The sequence below is a fragment of the Aquila chrysaetos genome, chromosome 3 (genome assembly GCF_900496995.4).
Source record: "Aquila chrysaetos chrysaetos chromosome 3, bAquChr1.4, whole genome shotgun sequence".
Classification (NCBI taxonomy): domain Eukaryota; kingdom Metazoa; phylum Chordata; class Aves; order Accipitriformes; family Accipitridae; genus Aquila; species Aquila chrysaetos.
This window is the reverse complement of record NC_044006.1, coordinates 38,036,575-38,049,444: the sequence shown is the minus strand read 5'-3', so window position 1 is coordinate 38,049,444 and position 12,870 is coordinate 38,036,575. Positions and strand designations below refer to the sequence as shown.

General features: G+C 39.1%; 1 protein-coding gene across 1 annotated transcript in view; it reads left to right on the top strand.

Annotated features, from left to right (window-relative positions):
- Nucleotides 1–12,870, top strand: part of KAT2B (lysine acetyltransferase 2B) — a 45,776-nt gene that overhangs the window by 26,888 nt on the left and 6,018 nt on the right. Inside the window, exons 9-14 of the mRNA XM_030008350.1 lie at nucleotides 72–208; nucleotides 1,609–1,817; nucleotides 4,563–4,689; nucleotides 7,867–7,977; nucleotides 9,551–9,694; nucleotides 12,547–12,661. Coding sequence (XP_029864210.1) covers nucleotides 72–208; nucleotides 1,609–1,817; nucleotides 4,563–4,689; nucleotides 7,867–7,977; nucleotides 9,551–9,694; nucleotides 12,547–12,661 — 843 coding nt within the window. The remainder of the gene's footprint in view (nucleotides 1–71; nucleotides 209–1,608; nucleotides 1,818–4,562; nucleotides 4,690–7,866; nucleotides 7,978–9,550; nucleotides 9,695–12,546; nucleotides 12,662–12,870) is intronic.

The window sequence follows — 12,870 nt, the reverse complement described above, 5'->3', positions numbered from 1 at the left end:
AAGTGCTAGACTTCACGGTGTTAGTCTGTGACAGTTTGGTTGGTCTAATTTGTCCTGGTTTTGTTTTATAGGGGAGAAGAGAAAAAATAATGAACCCTATTCTCTGGAGGATTCAAAAAGACCAAGGGTTGTAGGAGATATTCCTATTGAATTAATCAATGAAGTAATGTCAACAATTACAGATCCTGCAGCAATGCTTGGGCCAGAGGTGAGAAATATATGTAGAGCTGGTCTGCTTGCAAATGGTCTGTTTTCAATAAATGTTCCACATGGACAGAGTATGATAAGCTACGAGTCCACAAAACTTACCATGCTGTCAGTAAAAAAATTAGAGACTTTCAAAGAGTGTGATTAGGTGAGCAAAAAATATTGATGAAATGCATCATTAACATGAAAAATAGTTCTAATTTTTTTTTTAACACATTGCATACTGTTTGCAAAGAGACTTGGAAACTAGTGATAGTAAAAATGTAGATCCCAGGTTATTTTGCAAGGTACTTTTGTTACAGAACAGTTCCAGAGTATGCTTTTTATTGTTAATCATAGATGTAGCTCATAAGACAAGGTAAATGGGGTTCAAATATTGCAGCAGAATGAACGATCCAAAGTTAAAACCTCTGTCTAGTGCAGAAGGGCTGATCTTAAACAGTTATTTGCTCTGTCTTCCACAGTTGCTCTTTTTTCTGCTGGAAGAGAAAAACAAACAGAATTGCAGAATTGTGCCATGTACAGAATTGCACGCTTTTTTTTTTTTTTTTTTTTTTTTGGCTGGCTTTTCCTCCTTCTGTTCCCTTCGCCAGGCTATGTTTTGCCAGCAGCTCTTGTTTGCCAAGGTTTAGCTAGAGACTGCTGAAGATTTGGAACCACCTACATTTCTTACTCAAACTATATACTGTGACTGATGTCTTTGCATATTACAAATGCTGTGCCCGTCTGGCTGTTGGGGCTGGCAGTAACTAGAAACCCAGCAGCCAAACTTCGCTCTAAAAAGTAAACAGTACATGCATGCAGAGATGTTTTGGCATTGTGAAATGATCTTGAAAAAAAGTGAAATAAATTGTCTGTATTGATTTCATCTCCATTCAAATATATGGATGCTATTGCTAGATGTGTAACAGCAAAATCAGTAGGAATCAAAATGTTCTTTTTAGGCTGTTATGATAGCGGCGTAGCTAGTGGAAAGCACTACTAAAATGAAAAAATATGACTTTGCTTGCACTGCCATTAAAATATGTGATTTGTAGTATGTGTAGGTGAATCCACTACTTTTGTCCAAGCTGGCTAGACTAAGGAAAATATGAAGACTTAGTGGCATAGGCTTCAGCTGGATGAGTGCTGTCCCCCGAGAGATGTTGGAACTTGTTGAGTCATAACCACCACTGTTGTTACCTAATCTTTACCAAAAGAAGTTTGAATAAGCCTTTGTACACTGTAGTGTAGACTTATATCCAGCTTATTTGACAGTGTCACTTCTGCTAAAAAAAATAATCATTGCTGGCTCTATTTTTGAAAAAAGAGAGGGTTTCACTTGTTTGTTACTTAAGGCTGTTCCATCAGAGGATGTGAAATCTCCAAAAAGTGATTTTGTTCCTCTTCTGTGCGGCGCAGACCAACTTCCTCTCGGCGCACTCGGCCCGGGACGAGGCAGCGCGGCTGGAGGAGCGCAGGGGGGTGATCGAATTCCACGTGGTCGGCAACTCCCTGAACCAGAAGCCCAACAAGAAGATCATGATGTGGCTGGTCGGTTTGCAGAACGTGTTCTCCCACCAGCTTCCTCGAATGCCGAAGGAGTACATCACGCGCTTGGTCTTTGACCCGTGAGTGCCGCTGGAGAGGGGTTTGGCGGGTGAGACCGGGCGAGCCCGGTGCTGGTTGCCGGCAGTGGTGTAGGAAGAGGCCAGCCCAGGTGGCCTGGAGGGCAGCTCTGCCCGTGCTACCCTTTTCCCATCTTTTCAAGCCCCCCCCCAGCCGTAAATCCTGGCCAGTCTAAGTGGATTGTACCTAAATACCATCTCAGTGGCTGTATTAATGACCAGTGGCTTCTTGTTGTGGGACGTGGGCCTGCAGGGAAGGCTCCTACCTTATCTTGTACTTTCGAATGTTAGAACTGAAAGTCAGAAAGTAATTGTGGTGCTTATTAGTGGTTTCCAGGCCCATACCAACCTGCAGGCTGCTCCATCCTCTGTCTGTGGAGATCATGAACCAAATAGCAGCAGAGACTGAAGTTTTTCAATGAGAACTTGTGGGATTTATGAAGAAAGCAGCATTTAAGTCAGTGTGGGAGAAATCAGTCCCCACCCAAGCACATTGCTTTTCTCTATCAGTGCAAGTTCCCTTGTTTTACCAGTGCAAGTCTTGCTTTGGGTGCAAAGCAGCCATCACAGGCACTTGAAAAGAGTGTAGCAGCATGCACAGGCTGCACATGGTCCTCCACCTAACCTAGTGTCCTGGCTGAATTGTGCCTCAGCTGCTCAAGCACAAAGGGAGGTTCTCCTCAGAAGTGTCGGCTTTTCCACCATTGTGTTCCCAGCAGAGCCTGCTTCCTCTCGACCAGTATGTTCTCCCAAAGTTTGTGCGTCTGAATGATCCATGCCCAAGAATAGCCTAGGGGTCCCCTGTACTAACCGCAGCACTTCACAGTGGAGGATGCCTATGGGCTCATTGCTGTTCGTCAGCAGAGACCTCGAGGAGCTTTGAGCTGACTGCAGCCAACTGCCCAGCGTGGTTCGTGGAAGAGCCTTCCTCCACCACTGGTGATATCAGCCTCTGTCTTTGTGCCCAGTTTTGTAGCTGCAGCAGTTATGAAAACAATTCTGGAATGATTTCCTCTGCTTTTAGGCTCACTAGCATTCCCCTCGGCAATACTCTCGGTGCCAGCAACCACAGCTGCTGTTGGGTCTGTGCGGTTCCTGAAGCACAAACAGCCCACTGCTGGGGACTGTTGGACAGGACTTAGGTGTCCAGGCCCAGGAGACTGATGTTGGGGCCTTCTGCATTCTTCAGAGGTGAACAGCACTGTTGTCTTGAGGGCCAGCACCAGTCCAGACTCTTTCACCTCTCCTATGTTGGTGTAAGCGCTGCTTGGTTGGGAGAGAGAAGCAGCACCGGGATCTTGTCTGAATTTAGCAGCACTGTGATCTCAAGCAGAGGCTACTGATTAAGAAGCCAGGTTCCCTCATAACCAAACATCAAAGCAAAATTTTGAAGTAGTGATGTTAAGCCATGGCCTTCTCCCGTATTTCTCAAGGTCCTCCCTTATTGGGAAAGACTCTTCTAGTAGGCTGAGAGGAATTGCTGGTAGTTTAAGTGCTCTTCAGTATAGATATCTGTCTGGAGAGTGGTCTGTGCTTGAGAAAGAGGTATGGATATTGCTACAGCAAGAAAATGCTCTCCTTTATGTGCCTGTGGCAGTTGATCCAAAGGAAGTGGAACACATCACCTGGACAGCTCAGAGAACCCCAGCATCTGCCATGAATCTCCAGGACACACAGTGGGGACCTCGGCTGAGTAGTGGGTACACACAAACCTACATCAAGTGGGAGATACTGGAGTCCAGTTCTCTTCCCAAATTTCTTGCAGCTATTACCTTACTTATTATCGTCTTTCATGTTCATGTTTCTGAAATGGCCAACCTTACTGAATCTTGTTGCTTAAACAACTCAAACATGAGGAAACAAAATTAAAAGCTCAAGCTACTACATTGCTGCTGTCATTCCACAAATAAAAAGCACCAAAATAAGTAAAAGAAAAATAAGAATATATAAAATGTATAAAATCTCCTTCAATAGTAGCACATAAAATATAACTACTCTGCAGACTACCTTTTTTTGGAAGGGGCTCACTTTCAGCACCAACCCCGCCCCAAAGATATCTTCTGTAAATTTACTGTATTATTTATACAATTCATGTGATACTATGTATTGAATAATCTAGAGAACAGGTGCAGTGTAAATCTTTACAGACCTTGAGGATGACACTAAAATTCTTAATCCTTGACACAAGAGTTCAGGTTGCACCTTTGTAATATCTTTCCTGGCAGTCAATGTAAATGCAACAGAAATGGATATTTATTCTGGTCTTCATTCCACTAAATATGAAATATCATTTCTTGCTTCATCAGCTGCATCTGAAACTGATACCTTAGCTATATAGAGTGCATGCAAGGAAACAGGAATCCCTTAGAAAGGACTTACTGTCCTGTAACTCCATTAATTTCTAATTTAGTCAGGGTAAAATCATCCTGAGAACTGTGCAATGGCATAACTGTCAGCAGTAGAATCAATGAAAGCAATACAGCTTTTTATTTATTTGGCACTACCATAGTATCTAGGAGTACTTGGCAAGGCCAGGACCTTGCTGCATGAATGATGAATTTTATGGTAAATTCAAAACTTGATGTTAAAATAGCAACTCTTCGGTAGATACAAGCAGCTAACTTAACAGAGGCATATACAATTGCATTAGCATCATGGAAAGAAGTGAATCAAGTTTCTGAAAAAGGGTATTGGCACATTATATACTATGTACGTGAATTAAAATGACTGTTATTTTTGTCTACTCAGGAAACACAAGACCCTCGCATTAATAAAAGATGGTCGTGTTATCGGTGGTATCTGCTTCCGGATGTTCCCCTCTCAGGGATTTACGGAGATTGTTTTCTGTGCTGTGACTTCCAATGAGCAAGTCAAGGTAAAAATAATTCTCTACTAGTGTTCATTAAATGTATTTGAGTCCCCACCACTGCATATGCTCCTAATTTTATTAGTCACATTGAATATGTTGCAGAGTTGCTGAACAGAGTTTGAAAGATACAGTGATTCAGAATATACTACACAAAAGCTCATGTGCAGATTTAGAATCTTCAGCATACTAGTAGGATTAATAACAACAACAATAATAATAATACTAAATCTTCCTCAACACAAAAATAGGGGTCAGCTGTCTCCCATTCTTGGACTATTCACTCCTCTGAAATAAGTATTGCTTTTGTGCGACAGTAATTTGTGCTCAAGCACATTGTGATGTTACATGATTTGAATGAAAATTAGGTATATCCAAAATTTAGGTTTAGTTTTGCATCTCGAAATAAGCACACGCGCTGTTCTATAAGGTCTTTTTTGTTCTATAAGGTCTTTCATTCCACAAAATGTTCTCAGAGTGTTGAGAATTAGCTGCTATGTTGAGAGAACGTAGAGCCCTGTGAATACAGGATATTCCTCCTGCTTTCCCAGGGACTACAGGTAGATCTAACTATGACTGATTCAGGATTTTGCCGTTAGATGGTGCTATAGCTTTATGTTTTTCAGTTGAAACTGTTAAGAGCAGAGATGTGGATTAGTTTAGAGTTTGTAGCAGTTAAACATGCAGAAATTGTGTGCCCTGCTTTGAAGGGAAGAGCTCTGAGTGTGGAAGGGTAACACAGTGGGATTGAAAGCCTGTGACAGTTTTTAGTACTTGGGTTATATTTGATTTTATTCAACTCTGGTGTTAGAGAGCATGTCATACAGAGAGGCCTATAAAGAGGCCTGTCATAAAAGTTTCCAAGTGCTTTAGCAAATGCAAACAATAACAACATGCTTTAGGTACATCTATCCTAAGTTTGGATAATTTGTAAAAGGTGTTTTCATTCTACTAAAACAACCAACTGTACTACACAAGTTAAGCTGCCAAAGGTGTGTTGCAATCCTCTAGGAATAACCTTTCAGAATATAACAGAACAAATAAATCTCACCCCTCAGAGAGCTTGCCTAGGTTGCATATGCACACATAATGCACAATATCTGCTGTTACCCTCTGAGCACCTCACTGTATGTGAAGATCCATTGACTGTTTCTGAAAATTGGCCTTCCCCCACTCCTGTATGAGTAAGGTGACTCCTACCAGCAGGTAACTGAGAAAAACTGAGCGTTCACACATGGGTGAACTGCCTACTCTTGGGAAAAATAAATTCCTATTTTAATTCAATTTGAGGCTGGAGTAAGAAATATGGGTACTGTTTTCCTTTATATGTGATATTTAAAAGTTGGATTGGTTTTGAGATAGTTTGATCCTATGTTACAAAATTAGTTTAAATTTTACTGCACACGGCTTAGTTTCTTTTTAGGATTGCTAGACTTTGGCAAGTTTTTGTGTGAATGAATAAATCCTGTGAAGATAATAAAAATAATAAGTCAGCAGAAAATGTTTGAAGTAATTGTCATCATAATTGCTGGAATTTCTTTGAGACACAAAGTTGACTTTTTTGTCAGAGATTAGATGCTTTAGAATTACTGGAATGAATTGCAATGTTTCACGTGTAAATAAAATGTTGGCCTCTCATATGCTGTTCCTTTCACCCTGCTGATGAGAAGGGAAGTGAGGAGCTTGGCTAGCTCATGTACTGCTATCTTGCATTTAAGGAAAATATTTTTCATTAAAAATTTTCATTCAGAGTTTTTGTCCTCTCCAAAGAATTTGAGAACTCAAATTTGCAATTAGAAAGTCTCTTCATTATCTTGAGCACTTCTGAGTTCTAAGAAATGCTGTACCACTTAACATGTTGTCAGTTGTCAAACCACTTCTTTGTATTAGATGCCATGCATGATGTGTGCCATTTTAATAAGTAAGCATATGGCTTTAAGAGCTTCCTCAAATTCAGTGGTACTTACTTCAACGCATATGAGGTCTTAATTTTGAATATGAGGTCTGAATACCAGATGCTCCAAACACTAGCTGGAAAGGAAGGACTAATGCACAAATTTTGTACCTAGATTTGTAGGATTTTAAAGAAAATGTGTCACTATTAAATTTTTTGTATTGAGCTTCAGCGCTTATCTAACTTGCTTTTAACTGGCTATTTCCATGTTTGGGGCTATTAAATTGTGAATTAAATCAGAAGTATATATTTTCTAATTTATTTTTCTGGCTTATGTACATAAGTAAAAATTTCTCCAGTTTTCAACAACAGAGTACCCAAGACAATTCCGAGTATATTTCTGTAAGTGTCCAGTTAGTCTCCATGATGTTAAAATTGGGACGTATGCAGGAACAACACATTATTATGGGCTTGCCTGTCTATTTTACATTTCTTCATCTCACAGCAGAAGGGGAAGGCTATAGCTTACTTGGAAATGTGAATAAATGGAACCTTTTGTTTATTTTGGGGTTGAATGAAAATGGAAATTATTCCTGTGTGCAGTCAGAAGGCATAGCTATTTATCTGATTGTGGACTCAAAAATTCTCTGCTGCTTATAATGGTAAAAACCATTTCACTATTCCCTTTTATGCCCTATGATAAGTTCAGATTATAAATCCTTTGAGGGAGAGGCTGTTTCTGCTACAGGTGCACAAAACACAGTAAAACAGAGATCTCGTCTCAGAATGGGTTCTTCTAGAACGAGTCATTTTGGTATTCCTACTGCTTTGCAGTTTTGAAGTGATATGGCTAAGAAAGGTTGCCCTATTATTACAATATATGTAGTTTTGTTATGGGTGAAATATGTGACTATTAATAGTTGGTATCTAACTTAAAAGGAAAAAAATGATGTGTGCACCTTGAATTACAGCTTCCAGGACAATGTCCCTCTTTAGAGCTACCCCTAGAGAGAGTCTAGGTTTTGGTCTCTTTTAGATTAAAAGTGAATCAGACACTAGAAGCTGTGATATTTTGTGTTCCCTGTTGGGTCACAAAGATACCCTTACAAGGCTGAAAACAGTTTGATCTTGAGTACGCCTCACCAAGTTAGTTATGGGAAACTCTTTAAACAGGATCTAGAGGAAAGACTGCATTTTGAAAAACAGTCTCTAAGAACCTTCGGTCCACAGTTTCTCATATGTGCAGTCCCCAAAGGCTTTGTAATGGCTTTTTCCTTGTATGTTTCACACAGGGTTATGGGACTCACCTAATGAACCATCTGAAGGAATACCACATCAAACACAACATTCTCAACTTTCTCACGTATGCAGATGAATATGCTATTGGCTACTTCAAAAAACAAGTAAGTCAACGTAAGAAATTACTTGGTTCAAGAAGTTAACAGTGATGTACTAAACAACTAGACGTGACAAAGTAGTCAGAGAAAATGCATAGTGCAATTTTATGTGTATATTTTTCATTTACAAAATGTGCTCTGTGTTCATCTTCTGTAGTGATATTGGCTTATAACGCATTTTACTTTGATGGAATCATCTGAATATAGGTGTACAGTATAGCCTATAATTTGTCAAGTCTAAAAACCAGTCAAATATGGGTTGGCTGCTTCTGTATTCATTCAGTTCCTTCACTGATTCTATAAGAAGTGTAAGGAAGAACCAGACATACCTGCGGCAGACTAGAATTTACCTGACCAGCTCCTCCTGATTTGAAGCATGAGGTTCAAGTTCAGGAAGGATTGCAATGTCTAATCTGTCAAATAGATTTGATAGATTAAACAGGTGTCAACTGTCTGGTCAGAGGACAGAGCGATGATGGAGTCAGACTATTCTTGGAGATGTACAGCAATAGGACTAGAGGCAATGGACACAAGTTGGATCATGGGAAATTGCAACTAGATAGAAGGAAATTTTTTTTTTCCTTCCAGTCCTAAGGGTGGTGAAATACTGGAAAATGTTGCCCAGAGAGGTTGTGGAATCTCTGTCCTTGGCAGTCTTCAAGACTGGACGTGGCCTTGAGCAACCAGATCTGATGAGACCTGCTCTGAGCAGGGATGGGGCTAGATGCTCCCTAAGTCCCTTCCAACCTCAGCTGTTCTGTGGTTCAGTATATAAAACTGATACAATTTGCTCTCACACATTCACAATTAATAAAAGCTGGGCTTGTGATACAGCTATCAGATCTGTGCAGACCAACCCTTTTCATCTCTGAAAAGTCCCTTCCCCAATTTGAAGATGCTCAGTCTCCATGTGAGTCTGAAGCCTTTGATGGTAAATTGTGAGGCAGAAGTCCTGGTTGGGTTCCTGATTTTTACTGAGGTTTCATAGATACCACTGTAACAGAAGAATAAAATGCAGCCAAATTGAGAGTCCTACACTGCTTTTTATTGTCTTGGTTAATTCTTTTGTGGGTTTGTTTTTCAATTAACTTTTGAACTGTATGAAGACTGTAGTATAACTTTGGAACTTTTAATAGCATTTGTTATCTTATTTTTTCACTTCAAATACAAAAGTAAAAGACAAGAAAATCATCAATTTTTCTGGCTATAAAATTACTGTCATCTCATCAATTTCAACAGCAACTTTCCTTGACTAACTACTGGCATCCTTTAAATATTAAATAGCAAATTTTTGGAAAAATCCAGGAAACTTGTGCACAGTAAAAATCTTTTCCTCCATCTCTTTATCTCCCCTATCTCCCTTCGTTTCCTATACATATAAACAATTAACTATTCTTGTATCAAGTGACTCCCATGAGGTGTTTGCAACACTATGAACCATTGTCTGTAACTCTTTCTCTTGTATTGTCTGTATTTTAACATTATGATGAATTTGGTTCTAAATCATCATAGCATTTCAGTTAAAACAAATGTAGAAGGAAAATGGCATCATGACAACTTGAGTTTTTTTCTTCTTCAGGGTTTCTCCAAAGATATTAAAGTACCAAAAGCAAAATATGTTGGCTACATCAAGGATTATGAGGGTGCCACATTAATGGGATGTGAATTAAATCCAAGGATCCCCTACACAGAATTTTCTGTCATCATTAAAAAGCAAAAAGAGGTAAAGGCTGAAATGAAACACTGAACATTATAATCTATTCAGATGTTTAGAAACAATTCAGTCAGTGCCAGGTTAGCTTTCTTCGTTGCTTTGGTGCTTAAAACGTCAGAATATATACTTCTATTAGTTAGAATTTTCATTCAAGTTCCAGTGCCATAATTTTTCAGCTGAAGCATTAAATTCTACCTTACTAAATTTATGATAACAGAAGTGTTGAAAAGTACTGATTTTTTGAGAAGTATTTCATAGCTAAATTTTGTCATAGATGATAACTAAGCAAAATATTGTTAGTGATTTGTTCTGCACCTTTGCCAGTTTTTTCTTTTTTTTTTAACCCCCAATGACAGTAGCGTTCATTAGAGTGACTTTTGAATGGAGTGTTTGTACTGCATGTCCTGTATTTTATTTGAAAGAAAGAGGATTATTTTTTCTGCCACTGTTTTAATATACAAATCAAGGGTGGGCTGTCTTAAATTCCAGGCTGTCCCTCTTTGGAGTTTGTGTGGGATGTTCTTTATTGAGTCCGTAATAATATTCCATACAATAAGGCAGTTTATTAGCAAATAATTAAGATGTTTCCAGTTGTGCTTAAATACCTTCCTTGGTTTTTAAAGAAATACAAATTACAAGGATAATTTGTTCTTACAAGTTTGGTGAAATCTCATGACTTTTTATTTTGTTAAAATGCTTCTTCATGGAACAATTATCTTCCTTGCAATAGAACTATTTAGCCCATGCTTGTAGAAAGAAAAACAATATCTGAGTGCTATACATTTAGTTTACAAGGTTTCTTAACTTCACTAATTGGGAAAGTTCTCATATGTCCATACAACATAGATAATTTTTTCTCCTTCCATTTCTGCTTGGTTGGGTTACTTTTCAGATCCTAGTCTACTGCTGGACAGGTCACCTTCCCCTTTAGGGATGGGATGTGGTCAGGGTGGGCAGATAGTGGACATGTCTCTTGTAGCCTGTTACATCTCAGGCCTGTTTAACTGCAGTAATACAGTTCCAGGCCCAAACCATCGACATGTCACTTCCAAAAACTTAAATTAGTTTTCAAGACTTTGGCTCTGGGACTGCTTTATTAGCATATGTTATTTTGCATTCTTCACTCTCTCGTTTGGTGGGTTGTCCATATTGTTCCAGAGCACTTGGAGACACTCCACTTGGAGATGAAGTGCCTTGGTCCTCCAGACATCTCATGTCTACCATTATTAGAAATAAAGCTGTTATTATACACTGATCTATGTTGTTGTATCTTCTCTGAGAATAAATACATACACCTTTGGAAGTGCATCTTAGGAGTGCCTGTTTGACACTCAAAACACAGACCAGGCTTTTTATTCTCCCTGTTCCAAGGAAATTTAGAAATAGCCCTCACAGTCTGGAGCTTTATGAAGAATGTTCGCTTGTCTGCTCAAATCAAAAGCAATGAAGAGGATAGCTGAACATAAGTAGAATTTTGAATGTTAACAGAATGGATTACATACTGATTTGGTTTGCTGCTGGTATTGGCCATTACTGGACAACAGAGTTTTCTAGTCCTGTCCTTTTAGAAGAGAAGCTTTTCATGGGATCTAAGCTTTTATTCAAAGAATTAGAGTATATGCCTATGGCTGCTAAGACCACGTCACCCGACACTGGGTACCAGTCGCAGACCACCATTTGTGAGTTTGCACTGCCTGATTTGTAGCTCATTTACAGTCATTCTGAAAAATATGAAAAATCCCTTTGCGCAAAGCTTTGTGACCTGCTGACTTGTGAGTAATCAGTGTTACTGATTGAATAGCTTGTTTTAATCAGGAAGAGCCACTAGTTCCTAAATTGCAAGAAGGGTTTAAGGTGGATTTAACAATTAGTTTGAAAGTATTTTGACATTACGCTGGAATCTGGCCATGGTGCTCTTGTATACTGTATTTTTCTTAACATTTGTAATCTCTATTGAAAGTCTGATTTTTTTCTTTTGCTCTTCTCTGAGAGAAAATACTATGTGTGGGAGAGTGAAGGTCCTTAAACATATGTCCATCTTTATTATTTCCAAAGAAAATAGTCTCTCAAACTGTGGTTGTCTGAATGGTTGTGCATTTGTTTACTCCCAGTTATGAAGTAAGCCATTTTGAAAGTGACCTATTCAGGACACAAAAAGCTTAGGTAAGAGTCTTAAGTGTGTATCAAAAGCACGAAAGCAAATTACTTAGAATTGAGGTAATGAGATTGCAAAGCAGAACAGAGTGTACCCCAGAACTGGAAAAGCCTTTCCTGGCATTTACAAGCAGAGTAGAATTTTGGTTCCAAAGAGTGGCATCATTCTGACTTCCTTGAGAAAAAAATCTTCAGTAAGAGTATATCTGACTGATATCTAAGCAACTCCTACAGTTATATGGAGACTTTGAAGTGAACAGCTATTTCTAAAATTTTGGAATATGAACGTATAAGTGCATTGAAATATGTGCATACAATATGTGCCTTGAAATTTCTCACCAGCTGTGCTGAAGCAGTTCAGAAGCAGCAGCTATTAGAATTAGAGCCAGTTCCCAAACCTGCTTCCAGGAAATTTCCTTCCCTACCTCTGCTGCCACCTTCCCAGGAGCTGTGCAGCTTGTGATCAATACAGCAAGCAATGACTCCTTTTCTTCCAGATTTGTGCCTAAATGGGCAGCTGAGAGACTTGGTAGCCTCATCTGCAGAATCAGTGTTCGGCCAGGTAGCTCACCCCTCTTAGCAGCTTCAGGGGATCTATAAGGACTGTATGATTAGGAAGTGAGTGTTTCTGTTCATCACAGTTATGCATTAATCCTCTGGGTTACTTTGAGCAAATTTTTTTTTTTTTCTCTCCTGCTTTATTACAGATCATTAAAAAGCTCATAGAAAGGAAGCAAGCTCAGATACGAAAAGTTTATCCTGGCCTTTCTTGCTTCAAAGATGGAGTACGGCAGATTCCTATAGAAAGCATTCCTGGCATTAGTATGTATCAACCTCTTTTAATGTAGAACAGAAGCAGAACAGCCCAAGAAAGGTCTAAGACTAGAAATACTAATGTAGTTACACATTTCTTTTTTATTAAAATGTAATTGTTTTGGTCTGCTGATTTGATTTCTGTGAAGATTGTTGTGTTTCCATTACAACTGCTGTCTTTGAGACTTCCCCAAGGCATCCCAGGCGGATCCTCTTTT